This window comes from Nicotiana tabacum, chromosome 5 (assembly GCF_000715075.1).
Source record: "Nicotiana tabacum cultivar K326 chromosome 5, ASM71507v2, whole genome shotgun sequence".
Lineage (NCBI taxonomy): Eukaryota > Viridiplantae > Streptophyta > Magnoliopsida > Solanales > Solanaceae > Nicotiana > Nicotiana tabacum.
The window spans coordinates 77,996,818-78,009,758 of NC_134084.1; the positions used below are offsets into that span (position 1 = coordinate 77,996,818).

A 12,941-nucleotide genomic window follows, 5' to 3' on the forward strand; every position below is an offset into this window, starting at 1 on the left:
GTTGGATGTTTCTGATCCCAGCCATGTGTTAGCTTGCACAGTCGCTTGTTCTTCTTTATTAGAGCGTATCCAAGATCGACAGTATGATGATCCTCATTTGTGTGTCCTCACAGAGATGGTGCAGCACGGTGGTGCCAAACAGGTTACATTAGGAGACGATGGGAGTTTTGGGGATGCTAGGTCGTATTTGTGTGCCTATTGTGGATGGACTTCGGGAGTTGATTTTAGAGGAGGCCCATAGTTCCCGGTACTCTATTCATCCGGGGCACCGCTAAAATGTATCAGGATTTGCGGAAGCATTATTGGTGGAGAAGGATGAAGAAGGATATTGTTGCATATGTGGCTCAGTGTTTGAACTGTTAGCATATGAAGTACGAGCATCCGAGACCTGGTGGTTTGTTTCAGAGGATTGAGCTTCCCGAGTGGAAGTGGTAGCGTATCACTATAGACTTTGTTGTTGGACTCTCACGGACTCAGAGGAAGTTCAATGTAGTATGGGTTATTGTTGATAGGCTGACCAAGTCAGCACATTTCATTCCTGTGGCAGTCTCCTATTCTTCTGAGAGGTTAGCTGAGATCTACATCCTGGAGATTGTTCGTCTTCATGGTGTGCCCGTGTCTATAATTTCTAATCAAGGAACACAGTTTACCTTGCATTTTTGGAGAGCAGTTCAGCGTGAGTTGGGCATTCGGTTCGAGTTGAGCACAGCATTCCATCCTCAGACGGATGGGTAGTCCGAGCGTACTATTCAGATTTTGGAGGATATGGTCCGAGCTTGTGTCATTGACTTTGGAGGCTCGTGGGATCAGTTCTTGCCTTTAGCGGAGTTTGCCTACAACAACAGCTACCAGTAGAGCATCCAGATGGCTCCTTATGAGGCTTTATATGGTACGCGATGTCGGTCGCCAGTTGGATGGTTCGAGCCGGGAGAGGCTCGGTTGTTGGGTACGGATCTAGTACAGGATGCCTTGGACAAGGTCAGGATCATTCAGGATAGGCTTCGTACAGCTCAGTCTAGGCAAAAGAGTTATGCCGTAAGGTTCGTGATTTGGCATTCATGGTCGGCGAGCGGGTATTGCTTCGAGTGTCGCCTATGAAGGGCGTGATGAGATTTGGAAAGAGGGGCAAGCTTAGCCCTAGATTCATTGGCCCGTTTGAGATTCTTGATTGAGTGGGAGAGGTGGCTTACAGACTTGCATTGCCGCCAAGTTTATCAGTCGTGCAACAAGTGTTTCATGTGTCCGTGCTTCGGAAGTATAAAGGCGATCCATCCCATGTGTTACACTTCAGCACTGTCCAGTTGGACAATGACTTGTCATATGAGGAGGAGCCGGTAGCTATCCTAGACTAGCAGGTTCGTCAGTTGAGATCGAAGATTTTCCCTTCTGTTCGTGTTCAGTGGAGAGGTCAGCCTGCTGAGGCATCGACCTAGGAGTCCGAGTCCAATATGCGGAGCCGTTATCCCCATCTTTTCCCTGACTTAGGTACTTTCTGCTTATGTCCGTTCGAGGATGAATGGTTGTTTTAGAGATAGAGGATGTGATGACCTAAAAGGTCATCACTTGATTTACGAGTAAATCCAGCATTCTGAGGCCTTAGAAGCCTCATTTTCCTTACCTCGATTTGCGTGCGTGATCCGGGCGTATTTCCGGAACGCTTTTATGTGGAAATGTGATAAAAATGTTAATTTGGCCTTTAAAATTAATTTAAGTTGACTTCGGTTAATATTTTGGGTAAACGGACTCGGACCTGTGATTTGACGGTCCCGGAGGGTTCGTAGGAAAATATGGGACTTGGGCGTATGCCCAGAATCGAATTCCGAGGTCCCAAGCCCGAGAAATGAATTTTTGAAAGAAATTATTTTGCTGAATTATTTATGAAATAAAGAAAAGAATTTATGTTTGAAACCATTGGTATCGGGCCCGTATTTTGGTTTCGGAGCCCAGTACATGTCTTATATATGATTTAAGTTGAGCATGTAAAATTTGGTGAGAAACGGACTTAAAATGACGTGATTCGGAACTTTAGTTGAAAAATTTGGAACTTTGAAAGTTTATGTGATTTTCTTTGATTTTGGTGGTAAATTCATGGTTATTGATGTTATTTTGAGAATTTTATTGCACGAGCAAGTCCGTATGATATTTTAGGTTGGTGTACATGTTTGGTTTGGAGCCCCGAGGGCTCGGGTGAGTTTTGCCTGATGTTGATGTTTTGATATTGTTCCCTTGCCGGGATATTGTTGTTCCCTTATTTGTTCCCTTGTCAGGACTCTTTCGTGATTGGTGTTGAATTGTATATAGGGATCGGGTTGCATGCCGTAACAATATTATATTTGGATCGGGTTGCGCACCGCAACAGTAAAGGATAAAAGTGGATATTGATTTGCTACTGTTTCCTTATTCTTTCTGCTGCGAATTTTAAATTGTTCTTTATGCTTTTCTCCTGAGTTACTGTTGGTAAATGATATCCCCCCACATCATGTCTCCTTCCTATTTTTAACTACTAGTTCCTTTATTATTACTTGCTACGTATATATGCTTTAACTGCACATGTTTGTTTGGTAGTTTGGTCCTAGCCTCATCACTACTTCGCTGAGGTTAGGCTAGGCACTTACCAGCACGTGGAGTCAGTTGTACTGATACTACACTCTGCACTGTGTGCATATCCCGGAGCTGCAGCTTTCGGACCATAGCTTTGGGTGGCTGCCTTTAGTCCAGTCGGAGATTCCGAGGTAGTCTTGCAGGCGTCCGCAGGCCTTTGCATCTTCTCCTATCCTCTTAGTCTGTTTCTTTTACATATTTCAGAGACAGTATTGTAATAAATCTTTCAGACTTTTATTTGTAGTATTCCTAGACAGTCTGTGGAATTGTGACACCAGTCTTGGGTAGTTGTTGTATGGATTGGTATTGGTATCTTTCTTAAATTATTACATATCAGTCTTCTGCTTATTAGATTTCCGTTGTTTATCATTTATTGGTTATTAATAGTAAAAGGACTCAAATGGGAAAAATATAAATAATTCAAATGGTCGGCTTGCCTAGCTTTCACTAATAGGCGTCATCACGACTCCCGAGGATGAAAAATCCGGATCGTAACATACTATTAAAATTTTAAGAAGTTCTACATATAGATCGATCATTAATGAATGCATTTATTGAGTACTTTGTAGAAAGAAAAAAATTGATGTTAATAGTAATATTGTTGGAGCACCAAGTTGTCATTATTTTAATATTTTTTGGTTCGATCTATTTTTATATATAAATTGAAGAATTAAATAATTCAAACTAAAATCTAAAATTGATCAAATCGAACAAATGCTTCCCTTTGGACCTTGTAAATCGCAAGATGTTTACTTTCAAAAACGTATGGCACTCGGAACCTTCAACTCTTGGATTTACCTTTGTACTTCGGAAATGAGAAAATGATAAATTCCCAAAGTTCGCCTATTTATGCAAGTCTGACTCTTTCACATTGTGTTGCGATTGTAGCTCCTTGGGATGCTACTATAGACCAAAGTCAAAGTCAGCTCAATAAGTTTGGTGGCCTAAAGCTAAACTTTAATGTGAGACCCTTTTTAAAAAAAATCCTATATATTTTTAGTTGAAGTAAATGTTTTCAATATTTTTAGAATAAAATTACTTAAAATTTTTCGTATAAACCATTTAATCTCTCATGTGCAGTATTGATCTTAAATAATAGAACCTGAGTCAAGAAGTTAATAACTTTGTATTAAAAGAATTTTTTGATGTTTTAGTATACTTGTTGCAATGATGAAAACATGAGGAAAACAAATAGAGTTTAAAAGTGCATTACATATTTTCTAACGATTAATGTAATCCTTCTTTTATATAAAACATTTTACTTTTCTACTTTGAAATACTTAATATTTTCTTAAAAAGATTTGGGGCCTCACGAGAAGAGTTGTGGTGGGATGGATAGCATATCTCCTTCTTTAACCGGAAGTATTCGATTTCAGTATTTGGAATGAAAAAAAAATCTCTTCTAAGGGATAGCTCCCACTTTAATGGACTTTATACGGTAAGAATTCGAATTAATCAATGCCTTAAATTAAATACTGGACATCAAATAAAAATTAAAAAACAAAAATTGGGGCCCCCAAAATTCCGGGGCCTAAAGCCACCGTTTTAGTGGCTTTACCCTCTGGTCGCCCCTGCTACGGACCTTGTGTTGGGATCGATCACGTTATGTTGCAACTGAGTAAACAGGAGTCATGAATAGCTAGGGGTGACAAATGGGCGGTCCGGATTAAATATGGCCGGATCGAAAATTAGTAATGAAAAATTAGATAAATTATCCTACCTGTCTCATATTTAATATGGATAGAAAATGAGTTAACTAGCGAATAATATGGATATCCATACCTTCTTGAATACGATTACTTTTGGGAGAATTCCTAGTCTCCCAAATATGAGAACCTCCAATTTGAGTCTTTACAATAGTTATCCATTGGTGATCCATTTTCTAAGTGGATAATATGATTTTTATTCATATATGACTCATTTTTAAAAAGTTCATTATTTAGCCCATTTTTTGGTGAATAATATGGATAGATAACTTTTTTTTAATCCATATTGCCACCACTACACACAGCCACGAACAAAACCTATTTTTTTAATCATTTGGAGTTTGCTCATCTTGGTTCCCAAGGCAAAACCTATTTGTTTTGCCATAAGGGTGGCAAACGAGCAGGTCAGATCGGATATAGACGGGTCAAATGGGTAATATAAAAATAAATAAAGTATTTGACCCGATCCATATTTAATATTGATAAAAATGAGTTAACCGACGGATAATATAAATCATAATTTTTTTTATAGCAAATATACCACTAAGCTGGGCGCTTAGTGGTCTTTTTATTAATAAAATAAAAACAAAAATAATGTCTTACAATATGAAAAAAGTACGAGCTAGCTAAAACGTGTATCAACTTATAGACAACATGCCTTAAGTTGATAACTAACTATATCTATATCTATATCTATATCTATATCTATATCTATACTATATTAAAAGCACGAAGGTCCTTAGCGAAATGTCGTTCGCCTTTTTTACCCTTTAAAAATAAATTTCATATTGGACAAAATAGTAATTCAAATTATTTTTCTAATATTTAGGACTTAGTTTCAATTAATACTAAACCTTAAATAAATCATCTCCTTATTTCAAACTATAAAACATAACTATATATAATTCATTCCAAATAAAATTTAAGTACAGATTTTATAATCCAAGAAAAAGCTAGAAACATAATACATATTCGTACTATACAATGGTCTGCACAATTGAATGTCTATAGTATTTTTCCTTTTCCGATTGAATGATTAAACTGTCCTTTAATTTCAAACCAAAACAAACACACACATTCAGGGGCTTGCGTTTTTTATGTTGGAAACAAACTTGTCGTTACGTTCAATAAAATGGCAAGACAGCATAATATTCAGGGCATTATGAAACATAATACGTATTTGTACAAATTGTAGAAAATATTTTCCAATAGTCACAAGACATTAATTACAAATTTAATTAAAATGTGTATTCCCATTGAAGTGCATTTTATGCTGCCTATCGTAGCAATAAGAGCTCAAGTACATAAATTGTGTATAAATATATTTTTAAAAAGTAAAAAATATATACAATAAAATTAAAAATAGAATATATAACGTGCGTACTTTAAGATTAGGACACGAAGGCCTTGTAACGAAATATTGTTTGTCTTTTTACCCTTTAAAAATAAGTTTCACCTTGGACAAATATGTCATTTAAGTAACTTTCTTAATATTTAGGACTTTAAAATCAAGTAAAATTTTAATTATTACTTGATAATTAGGAGTTCGAGATCATCTAAGCAAGGATAAAATATATTAAGAAAAAAGAAGAGAATAAAAAAAGTAAAAGGTAAGTTTTTTATAAACCAAGGACAAAAAATATTGTATAATTTTCGTGTAAATATTTTATGCCTATATCGTACGGGAAAATATTATTGTGCAAGATCAATTTTGATCTTTTATTTTCCTTTTCATACAAAAATATTTTCTTGGTTGTTTAAATTTTATTTTATTAAATTGTTTCACAACTATAATTATTTCATGTGTTAATTTTCCTAATATTTATTTATTTAGGATTTTAAAATCAGCTTTGTTTATCGAATATATATTATTTGAATCATGTCTGAAGTCTTAATATATAAAAATTAAAATTAATTAAAAATTTAATCATCTTTTACAAATTGTTTCCTTAAGCAAATATTTAATTTATTTTGATATAAATTGCCATTTTCAATAATTTGTTCTTCTTACATATAAATATATTTATTATTTGACGCGGCACACACGTGCAACGCACGTACTGTGGGGCTCATTTTGAAGAAAAATGGGATAGGAGGTGCCTAACTTTGTTGACAAATTTGTTGAAGAAAAATGGGATGGGAGGTGCCTACAACTTTGTTGAAATATTATATGGCTAAATCCATCTTCTTTGTAGTAGTTGGATGGAAACTCTTACTATAAATAGAGGCATCCATTCTTCATTTCAAACACACCAAAATAAGAGAGAAACAATAGAAGTTAGAGAGAGTAATCCAAAGATTGTAGTCTGTGAGATAAATAGTGAGTGTGAGTAATATTGTAGTGAGATATTTTAAATAAACAATGTTATTTTTTTGGAAGTTGTAGTAGTCTCTTGATACTACTAAGTTGTACTATTATAGTGGTTATATTGTTCCGCTCGGGTACTGTATTTTACCCCGATTAAGAGTTGGTGTCGCTGTTATTCTCTTGTGTTATTATTATTTGTCATGGATATTATTCTTGGGTGAGATTATTATTTTTTTCGAACGCGTACACTAAAACTAGTAACTAAAAATAGTTTAAGTATAGAAATTAACTTTGCTCCCTGCTTCATGTTCTCAATGTCTTGAAACTTGTTTGTATCATTTGTATGCAATGAAAGTATCCTTTTCTTGTCCTCCCATGTTATATGATGATGAAGATGCCACTCCTTGTGTAGCTTTACCATGTTGACGTGAGACCATCAAATGAGCTCTTGACAATCTTCATATGTTCACAGGTGCACATGCTGTTTGAGTTGGACCTTCCCTGGCGCTGTGAGGTTTGAGGCGTGCATGATCTCTCTACAGCCCTAGTATGGCACTGTACGACGCGAATTGGATGGTGCACGAGGCCCGAGGCCCAATGAAAGGCGAGAAGAAGCTGGCATTAGACTTGGCATCGCTAGGAGTGCTGCGTGGGGAGGCAGGCGACTGGGCTCGCTTCTGCAGTCCTGGGATCGCGCGATAGGCCAAGTGTTGTGAGGCTTAACGCGGGCTGGTAGGTGCGCAAAGCTTAGTGGTACGCGAGAAGGAGCGGGCGACAGCCTTGGCATCGCCAGGAGTGCAACATGATGAAGTAGGCTCTAAAGCTCGCTTCTCATGTCCTGTAGCGAGTTATGCATGTTCAAATTGCCTCTTCCTTAAGCGTATGATTGCATTGGTCAAATGCATTCTTGGACCTTTAACCACATAATTGGACTGTCCTATACATTGTTTCTCATGTCCTGTATACAGTTGCTTGGTGTTCTAACGTTAGGTTAGCAAGATGATCGGCTAACTTATTTTCTTCCCTAAGAACATGAGTCATGCAACTGTACACATAGTCATGAGCATTTTAATCTCCTCTATCTGTATTACAATATTCCATGGAGGCTCCCACACTTCATTTAAGATAACATAGAATCAGTTTTAATGATACAAGGAGGTCACTGAGATTGCACAATGTACCTTAGAGCCTCCAGAATAGTTGCGGCTTCTAAATTAGTTGCGCATTTTCAATCTCATATGTGAGTTCTAATGGTAAGGTACAAGAATAGTTAGTGGAGACAAGAGGGGTTGCTCTAATGGTAAGCAACCTCCACTTCCAACCAAGAGGTTGTGAGTTCGAGTCTCCCCAAGAGCAAGGTGGGAAGTTCTTGGAGGGAAGGATGTCAGGGGTCTATTTGGAAACAAGGTGGGTTGTTGTTGTTGTATTTTCAATCTCATATGTCTGTGCATATAGTAGATCACCCACTCCATCTCTAATACAATAAGCATAAGAAGGTCTGCCATCATTTCCTCTACATGCTCAATCTGTGTTACACTTTATCCATCCTGTAGGAGGCAGCTGCCACCAGACACTAGTGCACTTCAACTTAGGTTTATGAGCCATTAGTTTATCGTGTAGTTCAAACCATTTGGTGGTGAAGGCTGTGAATGAAGATTGTCTCACCTTTAGCAACATGTACCGTAAACTTTTGGGAGAATTTCTAGTCTTCTAAATCTTGAATAACCCCTAATTTAAGGTTTTACAAATATTAAAATTAAACCATTAGTTATCAGTTGGTTATTCATTGGTTATCCATTTTCTAAGTGGATAATATGGTTCTTAACCATATTTGATCCGTTTTTAAAATGTTCATTATCCTACCTATCTTTTAATGAATAATATGGGTGGATAACTATTTTCTTTTAACCATTTTGCCATCACTATTTAGCCATGGTATGTTAGGTTGCAATCGAATTAATTTGAAGGAAATTGGTCAAACTATTTGAAATGAAACAACTTTTTCCTTCTTTAAATTTTTGGTCTAATATTACTCAAGCCGTTAGAAAAAGTCTCTTTTTTGCCCTTTAACTCCCTAATGGAGCTCCAATCCGAAAGTAATTTTGAACTTTAGTCAAAAGTTGAAGCTAAAATTAGACTTTTTCTCAAAAAAAAATTGCACACGTTAAAGCTCCACTAATGGCAGGGCATTTATGAGATGATGATTGCTAACTACGAGGATATGAATAGACCAAAAGTTAACCTAGGCAAAATTATATAAATTCAAATAGTGCAAGTACGAATTTGGACCTTAGTTCTCTTTTTTCTCCTTTCCGATCTTTCAAAAAAAAAAAATAGTGATGAAAAATATATTAGTAAATAAGGAAATAGAATAATAGGAAGATATTAGTGCCAAATGCAGAGGAAAACAAAGTTTTAAAAAAAGTGATTATATTATAGGAGAAAATTGCTAAGGAACTAAACTAACGACAAATATAGAGAGAGAAATCCCTTAACTTCAACGGATTGAATCAAGTAATTGGAAAATCTAATCGAAGACCATAACCATGTCTCACAAAACAAAACATCAAAACGGCAAGATAATCAATTTGGCAAGTTACAGAACAAATCGACCTTTACACTGGTTATTTGGAAACTGGTCAACCACAATCTGAGATACATTAGTAAACTATTTTGACAATTATATATCATTCTTTACTGACACATTCAAGTCAAGCTGTTTGTAATCAAACAATCACAATCATATGATTCAATTTCAGCCTGTCCATTCTTGGTTAGTAATACTAATTACCGAGCAAAAAAGGAGAATCAATCCAAACTTCTAGTGCTCTCCAAACATTTACAACTTTTATCACTAGATATCACACATGCATCTACAGCAACACCATCTGCAGATTGAGAACCAAGCATTTTCACACGCCAGGCAAAAAATATGAGAATATACTAATTTACGAGGTCAAGCAGTTAGTGCAGCTCTACTAGGCCTTTTGCCTTCCATTGCATCTTTCTTCCTACGGCAATTTGCGCACAGGAATGGACCTTCCCATGGCTTTGACACAGGTGAGAAGAAAGGGCCGGAGTTAACAGATAAACCTTCACTTGCTGGCTGATCAACTTGACAAATAGCACATCTGAAGAGCCCAGAGCTAGAGTTCAAAGGAAAATCTTTACCAAGCCTGCAACGTCACAAAAGAAGATAAGAAATACGAACACAATGCATGACATGCGCACGGGCAAATTGCTATCAAATTGAAAAATGATGAGTCAACAGAAAAATAACCAAGTCTTGAAAAAGGTAAATATATGCTCACATGCATTGTTTCTCCCTCTTAAATGGTATTTCTCTTGTGTTCTTATGGCATGTGCATTCACATATGGTGTTCTAATTAAGCAACTTTAACAAGAACCTCATGGTACAAGATTGATGCAGAGACAAAAAATCCTTTTATACATAGTTTTAGACTTAAATCCAATGTCTGATTGGTAAATAAGTGAAATTGACTATTATCCTTTGTTATCGAACAGAGAAAGTAGAGAAAAGAGAGTAAAGTTCCACTGCTGATATAGGTAAAATCATGGAATAATTTCTTTTAGCCATACAACAAATACATTCACATCCATAAGAATTTAAAAACAAGGATGACAAGAAATATGGTAGCTTCAGTAGAAGTTAAAGATCAAGATAATGTATAAGGAATAACTTTTTAATGATTAGCGAAGATGTCTCCTCTAGCTAGGACATCAATAGGCAATCAAAGAAGCTACAGACAGTGTGATTTTTTCATAAAGAAATAAATACATGGAGCACTTGTTAATATCATTCACGGAGTACATGTTTTCAGCAGTGCTCCATTTCCAGAATAAAATGCAATCATCAATCACCCAAGTGTCTGCCACATTCAATCAAGCACTAAAACAATTGTAGGAAACTTCTCATGTTGCCAAACATGCAGAATGATGTTAAAACTAACAAATAGTCAAATACACCTTACCTCTCAGCAAGCATTGCAGAGCCCTCTTCAAATAATTCCTCCACAATACCAACAGTAGAAAGCTTTTTCGATCTTGAATTTTGTGATATCTTCCCATAGATAAATGAACTGAACAAATTTTGCTTTTTCCTAGGTGTTGGAGGCAAGACAAGATGATCATAAGGAATAATATCAACAACCAAGCAGGTTGTATCATCTTTCAGACCTCGTGACCTTAGAGCCTCCTGTGTTATATAGACCACTCCAAGATTTAGAGACAACCTCATAAATATAAAAATACTTAAATGAACATTACTCATAATCATCCACACCTTCACAACCATCTTCGCAGCGAGATCTGCTGGCAAACCTCTGCAAGATTGTGCTGCCAAATCAGATGATAAAGCATCCCATATACCATCAGAGGCAATAATAAGCCTTCCCCCAGCATTTGAAAGCTAACAAAAGAAGAGAAATCAAACCATAGTTTAAAAGGGATAGTAGTTTAATTAGAAGGCGAAATGGTTTGTTAAGGTTATGAACCTTCACTTGCTTAACATGAGGTATTGGAACAATAAACTCCCCAACATCTGTATCACCAATTGACCTTGATAGGCACAATCCACCAGGCCAGCAACGCAGAGGCCCAACCTATATACCAATCAAATTTCACAGAGAGAACATCAGTATATATTACCCTTGAGCCAATTTCATAAAATTAACAAGCAAAAGTCAGAAATTCATCACATGTGGATACCTCATTACCGCCAAAAATATTGAGCCTTCCTACTTCACCACCACTTGCGGTTACACGCTGGCGTTCCTCTTCGTTTTCTTCCAATCGATGGTCAACAGTCAACAAAGAGACCACACCTTCTTGGGTGTCTAATATGCACCGAGAATCTCCAACAGATGCGACAGTAATCGTCCACCCATCGATCACAACAAAGGTAACAGTAGTTCCAGATGTCTCACCTGTCAACAACATCAAACTTGGTTATAAGAACAGTTAATCTACGCATTTAGAGAACAAAGGGGCAACTAGAAGTGGAACATATTGGAGAGAAAGCTGGGGGAAATGCCTTTTTGCTGAAACTCTATATCAGTTTTCACAAAACCAGCAACTAGTGCGCGAGGAAGGGCTTGGAGCCACTCTTCTCTATCAAGTCCTTGAAGAATAGCACTCAATACATTGTTCAATAAATTCTCTTTCGTGAATATAGCAGCTGATATACCATTATGCCCATCAAGGATCTACCAAAGAAAAGCCCAAAACTCAGAAATCCATACAAACAACTAACAATGTTGTCTTCATCATAATTCATAAACAAATCACAGATTTGGAAATGATTAAGTAATTTCAGTTTACCGCGAAAACAGAAAAGTATGTGGATGTATTCCCCGGAATCCTCTGGCAATCAGGCCTGACCAAGAAATAATCTTCTCCTTTCTTGGCCAAACCAGCCTGCCCGTACTTCACCGTAGGCTTCTCTACATTGTCATTCCGCAGTTCACGACTGATAAGAGTCCCTAGCGGTACTGGAGCTGCCTTTTGCTTCATCCTCGTAAACTCCGCCCTACTCATTTCGGTTCCCACATTTTCCAAACCTTCGTTTCCGATCCCTATTTTACAATTTAGAAAACCAACAAAAATTGTCACTCATTTCCACACTACACTATTCATTTAAAAACTAAATCTCAGTGGATCATGGTAACAAGGTCATTTTGCCACTTACATTACCTCATAATCTGTTTAAAAACACTATATTCAAATGCATAATGGAAATAACATAAAAATAGAAAAAGAATAATAGAGTGAGTTAGAAGTCTCACAATGAACATATTGAAAGGCATCAATCGGAGCAAATGGACAAAGGAATGCTATGAATTGTAGAGGAGTTGAAGCATAAAAGCAAATGTGATTATGTTCAGTTATGAGCTGGATCAGAATGTTGAGAAAGAAACTCTGGAGAGAAGAGAGAGAAGGAGTGGGAAATAGCTATTTCTTTGATCTGATAAAGAGAGAGAGAGAAAAGCGGGTTTTTGAAAGCGACATATATGTCCCGATTTCTCTGGTAAAAATGTGACAAATTCCACTCAAACAGCTCAGGATTTCCTAAATTGTTCTTCGTACGGACAATGCAGTCAACTGTGATTTCAAAATGTTTCTCCACAAAATTTATGATTTACTTCACTTCTATTTCGACTGCCAAAAGCGTATTAAGGTAACTAGTGTGGTCAATCGAGCAACAACACACCTACCTTACTCATACTTGTATGGGTCAAAATTAGATCACAGAAATTCGGCACGCGTAGACATAAGGCCGAGATCGGACAGACATAAGGCCGAGGTCG

General features: G+C 36.7%; 1 protein-coding gene across 1 annotated transcript; it reads right to left on the bottom strand.

Moving 5' to 3' along the window:
• Positions 1-9,242: 9,242 nt before the first annotated feature.
• LOC107781987 (putative protein phosphatase 2C 5) lies at positions 9,243-12,603 on the bottom strand. The gene is made up of 8 exons (XM_016602815.2): positions 12,420-12,603; positions 11,956-12,209; positions 11,669-11,840; positions 11,344-11,561; positions 11,130-11,237; positions 10,919-11,044; positions 10,608-10,831; positions 9,243-9,791 (listed from the first exon to the last, which is right to left on the bottom strand). The coding sequence occupies exons 2-8, from the start codon at positions 12,169-12,171 to the stop codon at positions 9,572-9,574; spliced, it is 1,284 nt and encodes a 427-aa protein (XP_016458301.1). The 5' UTR covers positions 12,172-12,209; positions 12,420-12,603; the 3' UTR covers positions 9,243-9,571.
• Between the last annotated feature and the right edge of the window lie 338 nt (positions 12,604-12,941).

Excerpts from the sequence above, each read along its gene's own strand:
- LOC107781987 (XM_016602815.2), bottom strand. The coding sequence starts at position 12,171 with ATGAGTAGGGCGGAGTTTACGAGGATGAAGCAAAAGGCAGCTCCAGTA. Across the intron at positions 11,562-11,668 it reads TATAGAGTTTCAGCAAAAAG|GTGAGACATCTGGAACTACT; the intron begins GCATTTCCCCCA and ends TGTTGTTGACAG. Across the intron at positions 9,792-10,607 it reads TCTGCAATGCTTGCTGAGAG|GCTTGGTAAAGATTTTCCTT; the intron begins GTAAGGTGTATT and ends GTGACGTTGCAG.